Source organism: Fusarium redolens (genome assembly GCF_020744475.1).
Source record: "Fusarium redolens strain MPI-CAGE-AT-0023 chromosome Unknown BKA55scaffold_1, whole genome shotgun sequence".
Classification (NCBI taxonomy): domain Eukaryota; kingdom Fungi; phylum Ascomycota; class Sordariomycetes; order Hypocreales; family Nectriaceae; genus Fusarium; species Fusarium redolens.
In genome coordinates, this window is record NW_025763664.1 from 3,495,428 (window position 1) to 3,510,867 (window position 15,440).

General features: G+C 48.7%; 4 protein-coding genes across 4 annotated transcripts; 1 reads left to right on the forward strand and 3 right to left on the reverse strand.

The window, feature by feature from the left end:
• Window positions 1-1,554: 1,554 nt before the first annotated feature.
• BKA55DRAFT_498759 (kinesin motor domain-containing protein) lies at window positions 1,555-4,483 on the reverse strand (the record flags this gene model as incomplete). The annotated part of the gene is made up of 2 exons (XM_046186581.1): window positions 1,555-3,656; window positions 3,703-4,483. 2 exons carry the CDS (start codon window positions 4,481-4,483, stop codon window positions 1,555-1,557), a joined length of 2,883 nt encoding a protein of 960 aa, XP_046056869.1.
• Window positions 4,484-8,572: 4,089 nt separating this feature from the next.
• BKA55DRAFT_33466 (uncharacterized protein) lies at window positions 8,573-9,883 on the forward strand. Its single transcript, XM_046185727.1, has 4 exons — window positions 8,573-9,030; window positions 9,124-9,419; window positions 9,470-9,603; window positions 9,653-9,883. Exons 1-4 carry the CDS (start codon window positions 8,804-8,806, stop codon window positions 9,788-9,790), a joined length of 795 nt encoding a protein of 264 aa, XP_046056870.1. The 5' UTR covers window positions 8,573-8,803; the 3' UTR covers window positions 9,791-9,883.
• Window positions 9,884-9,976: 93 nt separating this feature from the next.
• BKA55DRAFT_532715 (serine-threonine protein kinase 19-domain-containing protein) lies at window positions 9,977-11,071 on the reverse strand (the record flags this gene model as incomplete). The annotated part of the gene is made up of 1 exon (XM_046189374.1): window positions 9,977-11,071. The coding sequence occupies one exon, from the start codon at window positions 11,069-11,071 to the stop codon at window positions 9,977-9,979; it is 1,095 nt and encodes a 364-aa protein (XP_046056871.1).
• A 409-nt stretch (window positions 11,072-11,480) lies between these two features.
• BKA55DRAFT_532716 (sulfate transporter family-domain-containing protein) lies at window positions 11,481-14,943 on the reverse strand (the record flags this gene model as incomplete). The annotated part of the gene is made up of 5 exons (XM_046189375.1): window positions 11,481-13,123; window positions 13,179-13,725; window positions 13,773-13,915; window positions 13,963-14,652; window positions 14,715-14,943. The coding sequence occupies 5 exons, from the start codon at window positions 14,941-14,943 to the stop codon at window positions 11,481-11,483; spliced, it is 3,252 nt and encodes a 1,083-aa protein (XP_046056872.1).
• Between the last annotated feature and the right edge of the window lie 497 nt (window positions 14,944-15,440).

A 15,440-nucleotide genomic window follows, 5' to 3' on the forward strand; every position in this document is an offset into this window, starting at 1 on the left:
TTGCCGACGATCATCACATGGAAGCCGACAGATCTTGCGCCGTTTGAGTTGAGAGCCGTTACAGATGTTTGAGAGACAGCCAACTATGTGGCGGCGCTTCCACGGATGAGATGGCGATGGGCTTGCTGGCGACCCATCAATCACCAGACAAAAGCTATCAACGGGATGTGGTGGCTAGCAGCCGAAACAATTATGCTACTCTTCCTGTGTGCCACTCTAGCTCAAAGCACTTCCAGCCCTTTCAATTCGCGGATTCTTCGGTCCTTGACGAACATTGTCACCAGCTAGCTCTTACGAGGTCCGAGAGCCTCCCACCCTAGTCCGCGGTTCTGCAAGGTACAGCTCCTGTCCGCCTTGACAGGGGTAGAGCAGCAAAGCAAGGCAAAAAATGCCGGGGTTCTCGGGTTTTCGCTAATTTCAGACCTGTTTCAGATTAAGTAGCTTCTAACGGTCAAGGCCAATCAAAAAGAGTTATGATCTCGGACCCATTCAACTTCCTACTGGTGATAATCTCAAGGGCCACAGCAAATCAACCCAACCAAAAACAAGAACCATGGAATATCTTGGGCTTAATGTTTCAATCACACACAACAAGAAACAAAGAAGCTCTCCGATGTTTTGAAGACACATCCTTCATGGGGCTGAGCAAACCGATCATTACAGATTGGGAACGGGAGTTGAGAGAAACGATGTGCCGTGCAAGCTGCCGGAAGCTTCTTTCCCCTCGTGTTTTATGTTTGTATGAGAAACAATCTCGGGTCCCAGCATGAGGATCGTGTGAAGTTGTCTGACTCGACAGTCGTGCCAGTATGAAGCCTTGGGCAATATAAGATATAATGCGATGTGCCTTATCACGTTGCTTTGTTGTTTTAGTGACATTGGGGCTCTGGAAGCCGGTGTTTCAATGCATCTTGAAGCATCGCCCTTCACCATGATCACAACTAGTATCATGGAGGGCTCTGATCACGTACAACCTCACATTAGCATACACATTACACATGTCTCGCATTATGATTGGAACGCGAGTCCTCAGAATTCCTTCATTCTTATCTCTCTGTCTCATGTTTTCTCGTTCCCCATCATTAACTCACTGCAACAGCCAAGTGCTGCATCCTGATGTTGCTGTCAAATCTCCCACAGCTCATCATGGTATAAGTACATAACTAAGCTCTCTGTCCCCCAAAGAATAAAGTAAAACGAAGGTAATAATGTCCTGTTAAACGGTTGTCGCCCGCTTCCTGGCACAAAGAAAATTGTTCACAAAACACAAACGGGCTCTGCGGTTCGCTGTTTCTCACCGAGTCCCTGAAACAAACATAAAATACGGCCGCTTGCATGAGCCCCAAGAGAGAAAAGTCTTCGTTGATCCTTCCGTTCCGCTTTCTCTCGCCCAGCGACAAAAGAAAGTATAATCGGGTATAACGCAAATAAAACCCCTTTTCCCGCAACAAACAATGCCAATTTCCTGAAACGCCTGTATGCTCAATAATTCTCCCACCCGATTTACTCCAGAAAGGGGGCGATAAAGTGAGTTCCTCGACTTTGTATCACCTTCTATGCCTCTGCCGACAAATCTCTTCGCTCCTCAGGGGGATTTGGTGTGGGAGTTCGTCGTAAAGGTTCGAAGTTGGGTTCTGCTAAAGAGTCCATCTTCTGTCCACCAGCCAGGCGTACGCTACCTCGCTTGCCACGTACCACCTGGCCTCTCTCAACTCGATCTTGTAGCATCTCGTCCAAAAGATTATTCATCTCATCAACACCTCGGGTTCGCTTCTTTTCTACCTCCACTGGCTTCGTGCTGCTTGCCACGTCGGCGTGCACCTCTTGTTGAGGGGGCGGAGAACGAGGCTCAACAGTTGCTTCGGCTGTGTCGCGTGATCGTGCCGCACTTCTTAAAGCGGCCAACATTCTGTCCTTATCGTCAAGTCTTGCTCGAAGATCTGCTATCTCGGAGTCTTTCTCCCTCAAAGCAGCAGATACGCTGTGATCTTCCCCAACCATAATAGCTTTGTTCGGTGCCGCAAAACCCACGGATGCCCGACTAGAGCTCGCACGACGTGCTTGAAGAAGACGCTTCTCTAATGTCGCAATATACCGGTTCTTGTCTGCAAGATCGGCTTGCAGGGCACGATTTTGAGCCGTCAAGGATGCTGTACCGTCACCAAATTCCCCTGCACTATCATCTTCAACATCAGCAACTTCATCTCCGATCTTCTGTCCACCACTAGAGCGACGGCCAATGGTAGAAGATGCCGATGTCATCGATGATGTTCGTTCCATCAGTGGTTTGCCCCCCACAGAAGTAGCAACTGATGAGCGAATTGATGCTGGCAAAGATATCTGCGAGAACTGGGAAAACCGGGCATATTGACCGAGAGAGCTTATTGACCCATTCGAGTTGACACCGATGGACTTTGAGCTGAGAATGAGACGGTTCAGATGGTCGATTCGTTCCTTCAGGGCTGTTCGGGCGAGTTGCATCTCGAGAATTTGCTCCTCGTGTCGCTCTGCAGCCTCAGCTTCTCTGGCCTTTTCTTCCTCTTCGTTATGCATCTTTTCTTCCTCCACCACTTCCCCTTTTTTCTTTTTTGCCTGGGACTCGAGTTGTTGGCGCAATTCCGAGATTTCCATGCGATAACGCTCAAGAAGAACTCTAGCTCCGCCTTCGCCACCAGCTCCAAGGGCTTCCTCGGCCTTCTTTGCATGGCTGACGATATTATTCTTGGCTCTCGAGGCAAATTTGAGGGTATTGATCGTTTCCAGGGTGTGGTTGTTGGCCAAGGCCGCGCTGTTCCCGGCTCCGATCTGTATCGTGCAAAGAATACTCACTAGAGAATTTCCAGATAAAGCTCCCTGCAGCAGCCGAGTGAGTTTGCTATCGCGATATGGAAGATGCTTCCCTTCCTTATCTACGCCCTTTGCTTCTTTCTCCTTCCACTCTGAAAGTTTTGAGATAACAGTTCCCAGAGTGAGCAGACTCTTGTTGATATGAGCACCTTCTTGTCTACGCTCCTTAGACTCAGCAGCCTTCTCGGAGCCAGCAAGATCGATCAAGCTGAGTGTTGACACTCGCACGCCACCAGGCAAAAGGCCAGACCGCTTACCGTCGCCCGCAACTGAAACGCCTGGTATTCTCTCTCGAGACTCCACAACGATCTGAACGACTGCATGACTTCGTGAACTCCGAGCGTTGAACTGGGTGCTAGCGGTTCTTCGAGCTTGATCACCTCGTGCAATGACTCGCAGCAGCTGTGTAGGACTCTGAACGATCTCCTCCTTCAGCGGGGTAGCATACACACCCCGCTTGCTGTCTTCACGGAGCTTGATCTCTTCTTGCTGCGCACCGCCTCCAACGCCATTCACAGTGGGCATACTTAATAGATCATGGATTTTTTCATTGTAAATCTCCAGGTAGCTGACACGCAGCAAAAATTCTCGTGATGGCGTTTCTCGGATGTATGAAAAGATATCGGTGATTGCAAGAGGAATCACGCCTGGTGATGAAGCGGTTCCTTGCATAGAAAATGTCTTTCCGGTACCGGTCATACCGTACGCAAAGACAGTACCATGGTAACCCTCCATAACCCGTCGGACTAGCCGTTTCGCAATATGGTCGTATACTCTGGAGTTATTGTCATGTGTCGTGAAAACATTGTCTGAAAATGTCAGTCTAGGTAAGCCTTCATTTGCTGAGGTACATACCGTAGTAATGGTCACCGCCATCCTTCCCTCTGAACGAGATGAGCGACTTGCGCCCATCGACCATCCACTCACCCTCGGGGCTCCCGTTGTTTCCGTTGGCATCTGGCCGAACCCTGACACTCACAACGACATTACCCTTGCCATCATGTTTGGATGCTCGCTTGTCGGTTGAGGCATCAGATTTCTGGCCCGATCCTTCCGCGGGGTCATCATACGTCGTAGCTGATGTCGAGTATGAATCTTGTGCTGAAGAACTACGACTTTGGGGTGGTGATGCAACACTGATCAAGCCGTCTGACATGCGCACGCTGGGAATTGACTTTCCTTCTCCGCTACCATTAAGGAAGCTTGGTGTGCTCGAACTAATGGTGCTGTACATCGATTCCTTCGCGGCTTTCGAGGATTTCCTCGTCGATCGGGGTTTGTCTACGGCCCTTGGGCTGGGCGGAACGCCGCTGCTTGAACGTGTATCGCCCCTTGGCGGTTGTGGAAAAGAGTTGATGCTGACACTCTTGCGGAGAGTCTTTCCGGCACCATTAACACCTGAGCCAGTCCTGGGCTGTGGGAGTGCGGCTGACGGTGCTGGGCCTGGAGGGACCAGGCTCATTGTCGATGGCGTTCGAAGACCGGATCGGGGGGTTCCTGGGGCTGATCTGATCGAACCTGTGGGCGAAGGGATATTTCCTGTACTCTTGCGCGTCTTGCTCACTGGTAGAGCCGGCAGTGCCATATTGGGAGGCCCAACTGACGGCCGCGATGGGCGCGGCAACGTTGTCGTCATTGTAACTTGAGATCGAATGTGCAAAAAAGCAATACAAGGATTGGAATGCGCGCAGGCTCGAAGTCGGAGGCCTGGTGCAATGGCTTTTCAGGCGTCCTAAAAGGCCGGTCGGTCCATTAACTAAGTCGACTGAAGACAAATGTCGGACGGCTTCGCTCGATTATTGTCACCCTCGAAAGTCGAATGTAATATAAAAAAGAATGTCGCAAAACGTGTGGATTCTAGTCCTTCGTAAGGATGGTCTAGTTTGGTTGATCAAGGGAGTAATAGATCGGTGGAACGCGGGAAGCTGCGCGGAATCGGATGTATGTCTCTCAAAAGTGGTATCGACTTGGCTGTGTATTGTCAGTGACCTGAGAAGGGACGACGCAATAGCGCATAATAGTGTAAAGATTCTAGCTCTAGCCAGCACAATGAGAGAAGGGGATCGATATTGAAAAGAAGCAATTTCAAAGCAGAATAAAACCGCCAGCAACGTACTCGGCCGTTGAATTCTTTGATTGAGGGGAGGATTGTAATGGAAAGGGGGGTGGCATATGAGAGCGTTCCAGGTGCCGTCTTCGAAGTAGCAACGCAACAGGAGAGGAAGTGAACCCTTACCCTTGATAAAAAGCAAACCACAGAGAACAAGGCCAAGTAAGGCTAAGGTTAGTGTACCTCGACTAGCGCGGCGGGTGGCCTTGGTTGAGCACGGTGACGATGCCAGTCTCTGACCTCTCGGGTTGCAATAATCGAGACCGGGAAAAAGACACAGACCAAGGCCGGGACAAAGCGGGCAGTTGACTGCGAACAGAAGATCGTAGACCGAGTCTTGATTCAAGAGCTAGCAGACAGTATTGGCGCGGAAGCGAGTGATAAATGGAGTCTGGCGTCGATGTTTGCAGCTGGGGAGAACAAGGGCAAAAGGAAGATCAGTTTCGGTAATGTTATGTATGTATGACACAGACACATACAGCTGAGATTACCGTGTGAGGTGCCGTCTTTGCCTTGCCTAGACCAGTGTTGATGTGGGGAGAAATGAATTGAAAGAAGCCGTCGAGGTCAGTCGAGTTTGGGGTGGAGGTGTAAATGGCTAGACAACTGGGATGGAGGTTCTAATGCAGTCCCACCACAAGCCGCAGCACAAGCACAGAGAAGAAAGTGAGGGTACGAGTGGCGTGACGTAGAGAAGAGGGACAAGGGAGAGTCTTGGAAAAGGGTTATCAGACAACAGCAATAAGAAAAAAGACCTATAAATCCCGTAGAATTGAAATGAAGACAGTGAAGGAGAGATCCAGATAATGACGAACGCGGTTGAGATGTGGATGGGTGAGAAGCCCACCTCTGTGCCTGGGCTGAAAACGGCCCGCTCAAGCACCTGAAGCACTTTGGATTTTAGAGGACTGGTGCACTAAGTTGAGGACTGATGCGTTCCAGTTGAAGCGCCGACAGCACTAGCGTGGGGGTATTCAACAACTTACTTTACTTAGACTATGGATCTATGGCCAGCAAATGTTTGTTTGGATAATCTCATAGTAAATGTTTATCGTAGATGAGGTCCCAGACATCGTGTCTTCTGAGGCCTCTTAATGCATCTAGATTGGATGTGAGTATGCATCTTGTAACCGCAAGGGCTTCGAGGATATCGCTGCAACACTAGAACAAGGACTGTAATTACGATATGCAAGCCCAGGTCACGTCGTCGAGTAACATTGCATGCTAAAACTCGATTGGCCCGGGATGCACGGTCTAAAAAGCCACCCAGTCAAGATAATGAGCTCAACTTTATGGGGCGAGCCAACCAGAGTGTCTTGCCTGGACGCTTGAGGATATCTTCCCCGGCTGGTCTTTTAACCTACGACCATTATGGTTAGACTGCAGGACACAAAAGAAAACATTATTGTACCATCCAGCTAGGCCGACTATCGTAATGCTGTGAAGTCTGTAAAAATCCAGGGAACACGGTTCAATCTCAGAACTGATATCCCTGACTCCCCTCATCATGTCAAAAGACGGTCCATCCAATTGTTATACATGGACTTGAATTTGAACCTTTTCGCTCACATAAAATTCTTCTGCTAATCCAATAGCGATGCGCCAAGTAAGATACTAAAGGACGGCCCGGAAGTTGCCCTTATTAACATAAGAATTATCCACAAGTTCGTCGGGTAACTGCGTCGTCGATCGCGCCTACAGTAATGTACCGACCGAGCTGTAGCCTGAAGGGAGCTTCTGAAATCACCCACTTCCCTCTCTATTGGGTCTTTGAGAGGAAGCTACGGCACCTGTGATTTAGTTCCCGGGACCCGAGCAACCTCAAACAGCTAACGCAGGTACTACCGGTTGTGCCTGGTTAGAATAGCAAAACTTGGTCCAGAAATGGAGGTTTGTTTCGAATATCATCATACTCTACTGAGTTTGTACGAGTAGATACCTACCTCCGTAGGTACCTAATGAATACTGTACAACAATTGCGCCTACCTAACTTGACATCTTGCCCTAGGGTGTTTGGCTCAAGCACTAACATTGATCATTAAACTTTTCTGTTTCATATCCGGCTCCTTGCTCTTGAGCTGAAAATTCTTCCCTTCACTTAGAATTCCAAGCCTTTTCCTTGGTGTTGTCTTGCCACGGCAATGCTTCCTCCTTCTGCATACATATGCACATGTGTGAATGATACAGATGTCTAGATCGCCCAAGCGTCGTTGTCTCAACTTCTTCAATGGCGCCAACTCCTTGCACCTCGACTTGCTCCCCTGCCAACCTTCAAGGGCACCATTGACCTGCTCCCAACCCAGCTAGCTTAGCTCAAGTTGGCCATAACAGCCGGTCGCCCCTTTCCGTATAAGGACTGGACCCTTCGCAATGATTTTTGCTCCTTGTTGGCGGAGCGCTATTACCGGATGCTTCGAAATTCGATCGTATCAACGACAATCACACCTACCAAGAAAGGCATCTTCGGATGTGGCAGATCCCACATCAGACGGTGATGAGTGTCGTCTTTGTTAGTTCGTCTCGTGCAGTGTCTTATTATTACTCATATAAAGCATGCACTAGGGAGATCCGTTCAGTCTTGGATTGTCCACAAAAAGATCCAATGATCCTCACGTTCGGAGTACAGTAGTACTGTACCTGCATACCCTTCCCACAACGGAGACCCTTCAAGATTTGCAAATTCCATGGATCGGAGTGTCTCAATAATGAGACCCCTGCTGAGAGTGTCCCTGTTACCAGCTTATAACCCACCCTATAGACAAGGAAACTTATGAGTGTTGGTCAACAGGCTACAGCTCACAATTGTTGATCATGAATACAGCCCCTTGCACGCAGGTCTCATCGTACCAGTTGACACGAGACTCGATGCTACATCAGATCGCAACAGTCCTAAACTCCGATACGAGATGGGACTGTTCCAAATCACGCTCAAACAAAATAACGGCGTGAAATTGAAAAGAAACATGCTCACTGTGATGGCGCATTCCGTCAACAGTCTTCAGCTTTTGCCTTGTCCCGATGTTGTGGGAGCAAACTCGCTGGCGTTGACAGGCTCATCCATCATTGGTCTGGATATCAGAAACCACAAGGTGCAATTTTATAAACCCCTGGACTGTACGGATAGTCTTCCAGTTTTGCACGGCTCATCAATAGGCATTAAGGGACCCTTGTCTGTGCCCCTTTCACCAGGACCCCAATGCTCCATAACTGATAGCGCGACTGTGTTGAGCCACAAGGTTTTGGTAAATCGTCGTAGACCTATAGATGGAACTAAACTTTATCACAGGATTATATAGCCCATTTGCAGCTGCACATACTTATCACATTGGTAGCATGTTACTTGAACATCAATGGTGGATAGTGAAAGTTCTGCCGATCAGCTGAAAAAAACCATTATTACTGACTTACTACGTCTGTCCGACTAACATGCTGTCAAGCCTGTCCATAGGATAAAAACATGCGCACCTGCAAGGGTATTCTCGCTTTATTTTTCCTTCCAATGTGACAGCCTCGTCCACTTGCTTTAGGGTTCCACCATCAACGGTTCTTTGACGGCCGTTGCACCCGTCTTAACGAATCGCTCACTCAAGGCTCATCTCGCTCCTGGTACCATGAGGGTCTTCTCCGCCTATCACAAATCTTGATGGTACGTGGATTATCACTTTAATCGACGGTTGGATATCGCATTGGTTCGTTCTCCGGAGATAATCTCCTACTACTTCGCAGTACAGTATGCTCTCTAAAAGCTGACATCTGAGCGCATGCGATTTTGACCAACCACATATGCATGATGATTTGTTATCAATGGACGACAAGCGAAGGCCGATGACAATGTGTTAGTACCTAATGTCACCACCTCAGATGGTTGTTGAGACAGAATTGGGTAGACCCAGCACACCTGTAACTTTATACTCCATGCCAGTCTGGATGACTGCATCAGACTTGCTAGGATCGTGCCCACTCAAGATCAACATTGCATATGCAGACTCTTCTCTTTTCTTTCTCGTTAAAAGTCTGGCCTGGTCTGATCTGACATTGTCTTGCTTTTGTCTTTCATGCCTAAGCCATATCAGGTGAAACCCCCTTGCTTGTCTTGATATTCCCAGATGACAACCCCAGTTCAAAGCTCGATAACGAATGGGCAGCTCACACATGACGACTCTAAGCTTTGGAAACAACCCTAGAACAGGCATCAAGACATCAAACCTTTCTCTTCTAATGAACGAACTCTCGGGCATGGAGAGCAAACCCGGTATATATTTCGGGTTTCAGACATCTATCGATATGCTGGCCCGCATGATCACGAACTTGTCGCTTTCTTATGCTCCTTCCTCGAAAACAGCTATAATAACAGCTGGAAAAAAAAAACCATGGACTTGTGCTTTAAAGGATGGTGGGGGGTTATGTCGTTTGAAGGATCGAGAAAGCAGAACATCGTTCTCAGCATGCATTCTATCAAAACGTATGAACAAACAGAAAGTCAAAACCCCCAACACTGTTTGACGAACGCAGACCCTTGTACTCGCCTACGCAGAGTGTCAGTGTTGGATCCAATGCCTGTCAAGCATTCCCTATCACAGTTCGATCACAATTCAATCACAACTGTCACACCTAGAAGCCTTTCCACTCCAATCGAATGTCTCAATGTGAGCGGAATTCATGCACGCCCGTATAAGTACCCTGCTCATATTATAGCGTCAGCAACACTGTAGAAGACTTATCTGTTCTATTACGGGTCGCATATATGCAGTACATGTGTTGCGACATGAAATTCAGTCGGCCTTGTTGCTGTTGGCGAGTGATTCAATTGGAAACCGCATGTTTATGACTTGAGTCTAGATCTAATAAAACCGAGTGTATCTCCCGCACTTTGATGCATCATCGAAGTTCGTTGTAATCGTCGCATTTGAACCTCATAAATGAATCTCAAAATAAGCTTTCCACGAGTAAGACCATAGTCTCATGTGCCGACAAACTGAAGATCGAAAAACAATGCCGTGTACTCTTTGACGCTTCATGTCAACCTCCCAGTGCTCTCACTCCCCTTCCTACGCTTCCCGTCTCAAAGACTTCCACAACGCCCAGTCCCACGGCTTCTCCCAAGACCCAGGACCATTCAACTCCCCAGAACTCCTTCCACCGCGGCCCATAGAGTCCACCACCTTCGAAGCGCTCCTTTAACCAGCTCTCTGGTCCTTCCCCCCAACGAGTCCGTCGTAGGGAGTCTCGCACCCAGTCCACGGTAGCGGCCGCCAGCTTTAGATGTCGGCCATGACCTGGGACTGATATTCGGAGGCCGGATGGTGTTGAGGAAGAGCGCGTAAGCGTCGGGGCGCCTCCCCCGCCGCCAGCAAGATGGATGGCATTATGGCCGCCCACGGCAGAGGCTGTGCCTGATGCGAATCGTGAGACATGGTGAATCGATGTCAGCGTCGTTCGATTTTCAGGCCGAATATCGAGAGTACTTTCTGGTGTTGAAGGTGTCGAGCTTGTAAGAAAGCCTGCACGAACAAGCTCATCGGCCTGTGTGCTTTCCAGTGCACCCTTATATAATATCTGCGTAGTCGCGTTCTCTTTCAGAAAAGACCTGAATGAGTTCCTCGTCTCCTCGTTTAGTGATGCTTTGCTTAGCATCTCATTGTAGTCCGTCATCTCTATCAAGGCTTCACCTCCTCCACCACGTCTCTCAACTCTCACTCTCCGCACTATGCCATTTGTCGCCAACTCTGCAAGTTCCCGTTCAACTTTTCCCGGTGAACTAAGAATAGAATTGAGATGGCCTACAGTAACGAGAGGTGCCGTAGTTGCGCGGTAGTTAAGAATCTCAGTAGTTCGCGTTGAGTTGAAACCTGTTTGAGGCACGGGACTGAACATCCGAGCACGGATGTACCGCATAGCTTGGACGACATCTCTTAACGTCAGGTCTTCTTCCAAAACCTTTGTTAGGCCTATATCGTCGAGTTTATCATGGAATAGATCTATGTCTTGATGCTTAGACTTGCGGGCTGGTCTTCGCGGGGTTGAGTCAGAACATTTGCGAGACGGCGGTGATGTCTTTAAAGGTTTGGTGATTCGACCTGACTTGCCGAGTATAGACCTTATGGTTTGTGGCATGTTGGATGACTAGGTGTTGACGGCAGAGAAATGTTGTCAAATATAATCTCTGACCAAGCAATTGTTGTTCAATGTCATACGCCCTTATATTCGGGTGGCGAATTGGTGGAGAACTTGAAGTTTGACTCGACTCTCGAACCTTGAAGAAAGGCTCATTTAAAGGAAGGATCAGGACCCATCGAAACTGACTTCTAGACATTCATAAGACAAGAAAATCCAAAGACTATGAGAGCTCCAATGTGCAAATCAAATTGATGCCTATCCAACTGCCGAACAAAAAGTACCCTAGACCCGTGTGGCTGACTAACGCTTCGAGTTTCGTGCTTGGTGATCACCAACCCCCGTTGTCAGACTTCGAGGAAACAGCCAATAGCTATTAATTGACATAAATTATGGGTCACTTGCTAACTCAACCCGCTGTTGTCAGGATATATGAAGTGATAGCACTCATCCTCTCACTTGTCAGCTTCAGTGATATCTTCAGCAGCTCTCTTCCAATTTCTGGTTCCTTCTTCTGGATTCTGTCCCACTGGTCTCGATCCATCAGCCAAACCACACAGTCACGCTCCACGACAGCAGTTGCAGTTCGATCTGTTTCAGAGAAGAAAGGTAGCTCGCCGAGAGTCGTTCCAGCCACGATACTCTCGCAAAGCCAGCCCTGAGGAAGATCATACTCAGCACGTACAATACCACGTTCGACGAGGTAGAACCCATTAGCTGGCTCCCCACGTCGGAACAGAACTGTTCCGGCAGGAATCTCACGCCGAGAGAAGTAAGAGGCTGCTGGGAACCAAAAGTCCTCGTTCTTGTCACTCAAGCCCTGGAAGACCTGCAGCATAAGACGGAGGGGCTCCTTGAAACTTTGCCATTTCTTCGGACGTTGTACTTCCACACTGCTCAAAGCATCGCGAGCGGCCTCAGCAAGGTGATTACGACGCGGGGAATTGAAGGGTGGATCGAAGGAGGAGAAACCAGATGATTTGTTGGGAGGCACGTCCAGATTCTGCGCTGAGTGTGCCGATATACGTCTCAGGGAGTTCATCTCTTCCTGTCGGGCGTACAGAGTCTTCAGAAGCTCATTTTCGCAGCTCTCGAGAGCAGAGTTCAGATTTGGTAACATCATGACCTCGATACCATCGTTTCCAAGTCCGACAGCTCGTAGGTTGCGACCAAGTTGAGTTTCTGAGTCCACGCCACTCAAAACGAGGACGACATCCTTGTTATCGAGTAAGCGGCTGATGGTGTTGAAAGCCTCACCTGCGGAATAGTCGAGTCCAGTAACGTGCCACATGTCAAGAATCAGGAACTTGATGGGCTGCTTGGTGAATGTGCTGTCCTCCAAGAGGCCCCGAATCTTTGCCTCAACGCTGACGATGGTCCCAAAGAAGAGATAGCCTGTAAGCTTTATGATATAAATCTGTCGGCCGACCTCGTGCAAGTAATGATGCTGAGAAGGGTTGCGTCGCACAGTGGAGGAAACAATATCTCCAGAGTAGTTTCCACGAATGGCCGACACACGAGAGGTCTGTAGAACCAAGGAAACAAATGCCAATAGTATACCAACTCCGATACCAACGACAAAGTCATGAATGCCCATGACAAGAACAATTACCACAACAGTTAGATACTCTGCCAGCTTGAGCTTCTTTCGTGGAAGCCACAGAGCTTCAAGCAGCAGCTCGAAACCTAGATCATAGATCAGAGTGCCCACCATCATAACTGGGATGAAACCAATGAGTGATGGACCAATGACCATGACACCAAACGTTGCTGCGGCCAGCATATAACCTGCAAGCCGGCTATTGCCTCCAGACCGCATAAAGAAAACAGTGTTTGCATAGACCAAGTAATTTTGAATACTACCAAAACAACCGGACAAGAAGTTGGAGTATCCATGTAACCTTAGCTCCTTGTCAAGATCAGCATGATCCTCGCCGCAGTTGAGGGCTAAGGCAGGGACGTTGATTGGGACATGCAAAATGCCAAAGAATGTCAATGCAAGCATAGCAGGCACACATTCGATCACTGCGTCCCAGCGTACAAGTTTGAACTCTGAAAGTAGTGGTTAGTATGGTAGTGAAAAGGGGGGAGGGGGCATTGGACTCACTGTAAAGAGTGTAGAAGTACCACCATGGCTCCCCGGAGGGAGGTCCCTCAAAGATCCAGCCATGGTCGCGTAGCACATCGACATCCAACGAATCCAAGGCAAGGACAAAGAAATAGAAGATGAGGGGGATCGCTAGAATAAATAGGGGAAGAAAGAATTTGGATGTGATCTTAGACTGGCCATAAAAGAGAACAATGGCGAGAACTAGGGGGACAACCCAGAGAGGGACGGTGGCTGGGTCTGAGAGCTGCTTAAGAGTGTCGAGGTTGTACTGGAGGCTGCCATCTAGTCGAGCAGAAACCTCGAACCCGGTTGCGATCAGGAACCAACCGACACCTCCAATACAGCCAATAAGAATATGCCTGGGAATAAATCCCACCATATAACCGACTTTAAATCGTCCCATCAGATAGAAGACAAGACCTGTAATCATGGCGCTGACGGAAAATGACACAATAGTGGTGGCGATCACGGCATCAGGATTATCTTCCCCAACAATTTCGGTGATCTTTGCAGCCATGTTATGAAAGAACGGAACCACTTCAATCTAGGATGGTTAGCAGGCATCAATTGACAGTAAGGGGTGCGACCTACCAGTTCTGAACCAACGGCACCCTTGAAGATGCTACCAGATGAGAATGTTATTTGTGAAACAATAGTGCTAACATAGAAAACAGAAATTCCAGCAGATCCTAGGTGAGAAAAAATTGGCTTTCCTAGAGGAAAGAGGATCATTCCTAGGCTTGTTAGATATCATGCATAAACTTCGAACAACAAAACATACCATATGATAGAGCATCCAAGATATTAAGCAGCAGACCGACAGCAACAGCAGGTAAACATGAAGTTGGTGTGAGGACCGCATTATTCCAAAGCGCATGACGATCCCACTTCTTGGGGTTGATGGCGATGGTCACTCCTTTCGAAACCCTTTCTTCCATCTTATTGCCGGCTTCCACAAGACCACTAAACCATGGTCGCTTCGTTTGAGGCTTTTGACCCTCGAGGTCAGAGTAGGACCTTCGACCAGCGGATGTTATCCGAGTGAGTAGAGGGGTCTGCTCCGTAGCATCCTCTGCGTGTGCAACTCGAGCTTGCTCCCCCTCCGGTCGACATGCGTCACCGTTTGGCTCCTCATCCTCGACCTGTGGTTGGTTTGGCGCAATCGATTGGGGAGGAGATCGCTTCAAAAGGTTTGCTAGTACGGACGGACCGGCATCCGCGTCGGGATCGTCATCGTGACCGTCTGGAGACGGTGGCTCGGAAACTTCAAGGATTGTTTTGGAGGAGCGGGCGTTGTCGGCCGTAGATGAGTCGTCGATAACCTCCGAGTCAATTGAGTCCTGGTACGAAACCCTTGCACGTTGGAGAACGGCCGAGCTCTGCTGTGTCTTCGGGTCGGAGAGCAAATAAGTCGCAAGCTCTGCAGTATCCTGCCGGACAGATAAAGCGTTCTGAGCACTATCAACTGGTGCTGTTGCAGATGGAGCAATTAGCTGAAAATCCGGGCAGACGAAAGAATGGGATGTAACATACCTAAGCCGTCTCGCACAGAACCGTGGATGAAAGATCTGATAGGTTCTCTGTGAGCTGCAGAGCTAGAGGACGGTCTTGCAGCAGCAATTGGGACATGGGGACTATGGCCGTGCTGAGCAGGAGAAGTTGAAGGCTCGTCGCGTTGCAATTGAGCTTGCTCGCTTTCCGATTGCGAAGCAGCACTCAAAGCTCTTCTCCTCCATGGTGTAAAATTGAGCGGCGACGACATTGTATAGGTGTTGGGCGGCCGCGAAGGCACCTATGAGCGCGGGTTGCAGCTCACTTCAACGCTGTCGCATGAGCAATACAAAAGGTCGACGATCGATTATCTTTCAAGGTTTCTTTTCTTCCTGATTCCCTTCTAGAGTCCAAAAACAAGGGAAATTCAAACAATAATGAGCGAGACAAACATTCCAAGTGAAGCTTTCACGATAAAGAGAGATGGCGAGGATTTCGTAGGGAATGGAGTGACGAATGTCAACTGCAACCCGACGCAACGCAGCGTAGCGCAACTGAATGACCAGGGCGATCAAAGTGAGGTGGGTCGTCTCATGACACTATCAAACTTAGGCTCATACGCCCGTCAGTTTATGGATTATCAAAGGGCAACAAATACATGAAAAACACGCAAAAGTCAAATTTGTTGTCACCGGCCAATAAATGAGCGGCTTAAAGATCACAGAATCTCCTTGATCTCTCGTTATCATGATGCTCTAATGCTACTAG